At 32.8% G+C, this 5,459-nt stretch overlaps 1 protein-coding gene and 1 long non-coding RNA gene across 2 annotated transcripts in view; one reads left to right on the top strand and one right to left on the bottom strand.

Annotated features, from left to right (window-relative positions):
* LOC136270497 (uncharacterized) overlaps positions 1–3,795 on the bottom strand; it is an 8,990-nt gene extending 5,195 nt beyond the window's left edge. The window contains exons 1-2 of the long non-coding RNA XR_010708247.1: positions 3,670–3,795; positions 3,048–3,101 (exon numbers count right to left, since the gene is read on the bottom strand). This is a non-coding gene — a long non-coding RNA (uncharacterized lncRNA). The remainder of the gene's footprint in view (positions 1–3,047; positions 3,102–3,669) is intronic.
* On the top strand, positions 495–4,039 carry LOC105346667 (methyltransferase-like protein 27). The gene is made up of 5 exons (XM_011455364.4): positions 495–634; positions 2,248–2,373; positions 2,753–2,891; positions 3,040–3,132; positions 3,635–4,039. The coding sequence occupies exons 1-5, from the start codon at positions 581–583 to the stop codon at positions 3,826–3,828; spliced, it is 606 nt and encodes a 201-aa protein (XP_011453666.4). The 5' UTR covers positions 495–580; the 3' UTR covers positions 3,829–4,039.
* The last annotated feature ends 1,420 nt before the right edge of the window (positions 4,040–5,459 follow it).

The following is a 5,459-nucleotide window of genomic DNA, read 5'->3' as shown; positions in this document are numbered from 1 at the left end:
AATGTTTTTGTTTTTTTGTTTTGTTTTGTTGTTTTTTTGTGTTTTTTTTTTTTGGGGGGGGGGGTTAATACGCTGTAGAATGAAGTTTGGTTTATATTCGAATATAAATTTGGGTCAAAAGGTATACCAGTGAATATTTGGCGAATCATTCGATGAAGGCAAATAAGTTATAGTTATTTGTGTCTTACAACAATTTGATATATAGAGTAGCAAGAAAGTTTCGGTTCGTAATTTTTAGATAAGAGATCCAACCAAGAGATTTGCATGGTTTTGTTCTTTAACTCTCAGTAAAACCATATTATTTATTGTAGGTTTTAAAACTTGATTAAAGTGCATAATAATGCATGAACAAGTTAAAACTTATTTTGATATTTAATTTATTTGTATAAGGAAAGGTAAATATTAATTGCTTATTATTTACAAAGCAAACTACTATAGTATTAGTCATTTTCGTAGCAGGTGGTTCTCAGTTTTTAGCTAAAACTCGATTTGAATGGTCTAATGAATTAAAATATTGCCCTACGAACTTACAGAATATGCTAGGGCTTTTGAGAAAAACGCCAAAGTTTTCTCTGGTGGCATGGATAAAGTCGAAATCATTGATTACTATAATATGTGGGATGACTATGAAAAGGTATGTACATGTTTCGTTTTGAGATAGATACTTTTTCAAACTCATTTATAAATCAAAAAGTAACAAGTATTTACTCTTGTTACACTGTTACAAAGCTTTTTGTCACATGAGAAAATTATCTTTTGTCAATATTTTTTCAGTCAAGCTTAAATATTTAATTTACATTTTAAAAACTTTAATTTAATTGAACTTTAAGATGATATTGATTATCAAAGAATAATGTGATGACAGTGATATATTTAAAAGTTTGAATATCTACACGGAGTGGGAAAAAGTATCTATTTGCAGCTGTAACTAACAGCTCTTTGTTGTCGTGGTCATGTCGAGGATTTTTTTTTTACTTTCTTTTGTATTGAATAATCTGCGTAGACATGTATGAAAAAATAACGAATAGTTCTCGATTGATCACATAAATATTATTGAAAACTCACAACTGCATTTGAGGAAACATACATTTCAATTTCATATAATTCAAACAGAAAGAAAATTCTCTCGTAGCAAACTAGCTGGATATGAAGAAATTGGTTTAGTCAATGATATAATCTGTTTGATTTAATTAATTAGAATTAGAAATATTGTATTGAATAAACCTTATTGTCATAAATATTTAAACTATCCAATCTTTTGTGATATCAACACATTTAGTACCGTTTAATGGTCTTTTGCTAATACGTTATGAATATCACATTTAGATAGCAATTACTTATAATTGATGATGTCTTTATAATATTCTAATTGGCCTATATGTTTACCTAGAGGCTCCCTCAATGAATTCCTATGCACCTTTTGAAATCTCCTATATTATTGCTTGAAAACAGCTACCTTAACAACTGGGTCAAAAGCGTTAACAAACATTTAAGTTCTCCACACTACAAACCAATAATTTATCGTTTTTCATTTTCCCATTCAGTTAGTGTTATTTCGTTAGTAATCGAAATATGCATCATCTTTTTTAAACTGCTTTAACCTTGTATTTCGATAGCGTCCAATGCTTGCATAGATTTTGATAAGGTCTCAACATACAGATAACATCTGAACTACTTTCATTCAGTATTTTGAGGGATAACGTCATCTCGGCCGATCAGATTTTGGTATATAAGTAGTTGTGTATAAAGATCAAATATGATTATGTGATTATTTTAAAGATTCTCTGTGACGAGACTTTTTTCTCTCTAAATACTAAGCTTCGTGTAACACAATAGATCACGTGTCCAAAGTAATGATTTGGCACAAAGAGAACTGTAGGTAGAATATGAAGCTGGCAAGATAGCAAGGGATATTTTAAATTGAAAATTAAAATTCATGGCGATAGGCAAACACGAATTGCATGAATATGAACCACCAACTTTTCTTCATTTTTTCCAAGCCGCTTTTACCAAAAAAATATTCGCTACTTATAATCATTATATTTATATTCAGATAACTAGATACTAGCTGGGTATTTTAAAATAATGTTTTATTTCTTAAACGCTCTTTAAAACCTTGAAATAACATTGTTTCATTTCAGTTTCTAGTATGTAGTCTATGTTACAATGGTATCAGTAGTCTGTAACCATTCGCTACGCAGTTGGATAACTAAGGTAATAAAACTTTTCTTTCCTTTTTATTACTAGGACCTACAGCATTACTACAATGGCCCTGCTTATGCCGCTGAGGCCATTGACCGGAGCTTTCCGAGCAACAAGGACAAGGTTCTGATCCTGGATGTGGCAGCTGGGACAGGATTAGTGGGAGAAGAGGTCAGTCATAATTAAATATTTACATATTCTCTGTTAATACCTGTATGCATTAATTTCATGTATATGCTACATGGAAATCAATGAACTTCGTGCTAAGATGAAACCGATCTTAACCTCAATGATATATAAAGAACAATTATTTCACATTGATAATCACACTGTGGTCACAATTTTGCTGGTAAAATAGCTAGATATAATTGTAATTTACGAGTGTACATTATTAACACAAAAATCTTTTAATAAATTATAAATAGTTTGGGATGTATTTACAGTCTTTTTTATTACTTGCTTTTGGCAAACGATTCATATGTTAAAATATTGTTATTTATCTATCATTTAATCTTCAATATAATTTTTTTTTTCATCTATGAAAATTTAGTTGCTGAAACGAGGTTTTAAAGAATTACATGCTTTGGATCCAAGTGAGAGTATGCTCATAAAAGCAAAAAAGAAGAATGTCTACAAGAAGTTTTTGTGCGAGTTTGTAAACCCTGAGCCATCTCCAACAGTTGAAAATGGTCAGTGGTATAACTGAAAAAATATAAACCAGACATGACTTTTTATCTAATTAAATACATTTCATCTCGTAATCTGATCTGTTCTCTTTCAATTTTCAAAAATGACGAACTTTGAATACTTTCTGAATAATAATGTTATAAAAATTAGATACTTACCATTGCGTGGTTTGTTCGGGAGGATTCGGATGTGGACACATCCCTGCGGGTGCCCTGAAAGAAATGATACGAATAACTAAACCTGGTAATTCTTTGACTCAGTTTATTTTATTTACTTTATAATTTTTACGCCATCATACGGTTAATAAGTATACATTTTTAGTTAGACTGATGTTTAATGAATCTTTTGGCGTCATTGTTGGCACATGGTATCAAAATGTCCAAATTGACAACAGACGTATGCTTACTTTACAAATTATTTCATATCTTGTAAGATCAACTGGTCATTATCAAGTACAAGTTATATTTCCTTCTCTCGATACAACGTCTAAGGCATTTAGATTTGCATGATGTAAAAAGATACGGAGTCTGACCTTTACTATGATGGGGACCGTGGAATCTGAGGCTAACCTAGGTGATATGTCAAGAGTTTATTTGATTTTTATCTCCTTTTGTTTGCACTTCGTATGGTTGTTGAGGAATTGCGATATTTTTTTTATCATACTTATCTTTCTCGGTTGTTGAGGCTGAATTAAGGTGATATTGCAAGAGTTTATTTCACACATCTTTTCATTTTTTGTTTTCAGGAGGTATGATTGTTGTAGTCATGCGAGAGGAATACCTTCACATCCCCGAACACAGCGACAGTCTGGAACCCCTCATGAAACAACTTCAGAACGAGGGACTCTGGATGTGCATAGAGAGGTCGGTCGTTCACAAGTACTTCTGCGACAAGGACGGCGTCATATTCCGGTACAGGGTACTTGATCGTCAATTATGAGAACCACATGACATCGCTATCTAATAAATTACCGAATTCGTGGAAATGAGACAAAACAAAACCAAAGTGCACGTTTGGGTTTTTAACGCATACATGAGCTCTGTGAAAAAATGTACTAACCTTCATCTTTATAATTTCGATCTATAAACTATGGATTGGGGTTTTTCATAAAAATTTTTATAGTTTCATCTTTTTTGATGGAATAATCATCAGAAAAAATAACTACATATGTAGGTTTTAGGAAAACGCCACGTGTTATCAACTAGCATGGGAATGCAGTAACAGCCCATTACTTTGTCTTCGTGTACATGCACCTTTTGCTCTAAATATTAAGATGTAAAACTTGAATAAGGGTTTTCAACAGCATTATCACAGATATTAACTTATTTAAACAATATCAAGTGCTAAACACAATGTACTCAGATATATTTTTAAAACAAAATGTTAATGTAATGCATTTATTCACTTGTTCTTTTAACACGTGTGATAAGAGAAAATTCAGACGACACATCGATGTAGAACGTACAGTTTAACTGTTAAGATTGGATTGATTTTGATATAAAATCGCTTCATATAGACATTTTGAACTCTGTATACAGGGAAATATTCGCCCCTCTTTATTTTTGGTTCTTTTCGCCCTCGTTGTCAGCGGGCGAATTTAAGACTAGGCGATTTCCTATGTCTCAAACTATTTTTCTTTATTTCCAACTTTGTTGGGGCAAATTCAACAATGGGTAAAACCGTTTACAAGTGAAAAAGGGCGAAAATAACATGGAGCAAAAAAAAACCCTGTATACAGTAGTAAGATATTCCAAAAACTAAGATCAATTCTGACTGATTTTTTTATTTATTTGTGTATTAATTTGCTTTCTGTGCATGGGATAATTAGCATTCACGACCGTAGGTAGACTGCGAGCCCCGGTAGCTTTCACACGTCTAAAAATTTAGCCCCACCCTCATCTGAGATTCACAACCCGGTAAAATAGTTTGCCTTTAAAGGGACTTGGACACGATTTTAAATCAAAATTTCTTTTTCTTTTTAGCTCACCTGAGCTGAAAGCTCAAGTGAGCTATTCTGATTACATTTTGTCTGTGGTCCGTCTGTTTGTCCGTCTGTCCGTCTGTAAACTTTTCACATTTTCAACATCTTCTCAAGAACCACTGGGCCAATTTCAACCAAACTTGGCACAAAGCATCCTTAGCCTAAGGAAATTCAAAGTTGTGAAAATTAAGGACCACGCCCTTTTGCAAAGGGAGATAATTAGGAATTTATGAAAATTTTCGAGAATTTTTTTAAAATCTTCTTCTCATGAACCATAAGACCAGGAAAGCTGAAACTTGTGTGAAATCATCCTTAGGTAATGTAGATACAAAATTGTGAAAATCATGACGCCCGGGGGTAGAGTGGGGCCACAATTGGGGGTCGAAGTTTTACATAGGAATATATAGAGTAAATCTTTAAAAATCTTCTTCTCAGAAACTAATCAGCCAGCAAAGCTGACATTTGTGTTGAAGCATCCTCAGGTAGTGTAGATTCAAAGTTGTGAAAATCATGACCGCCGGGGGTAGGGTGGGGCCACAATGGGGGGTCGAAGTTGAACATACCGGTATGAATATATAGAGTAAATCTT

This window comes from Magallana gigas, chromosome 8, assembly GCF_963853765.1.
Source record: "Magallana gigas chromosome 8, xbMagGiga1.1, whole genome shotgun sequence".
In the NCBI taxonomy this organism is placed as follows: Eukaryota; Metazoa; Mollusca; class Bivalvia; order Ostreida; family Ostreidae; genus Magallana; species Magallana gigas.
Note: the sequence above shows the minus strand (reverse complement) of the source record. Positions and strands in the feature narration are given on the sequence as shown.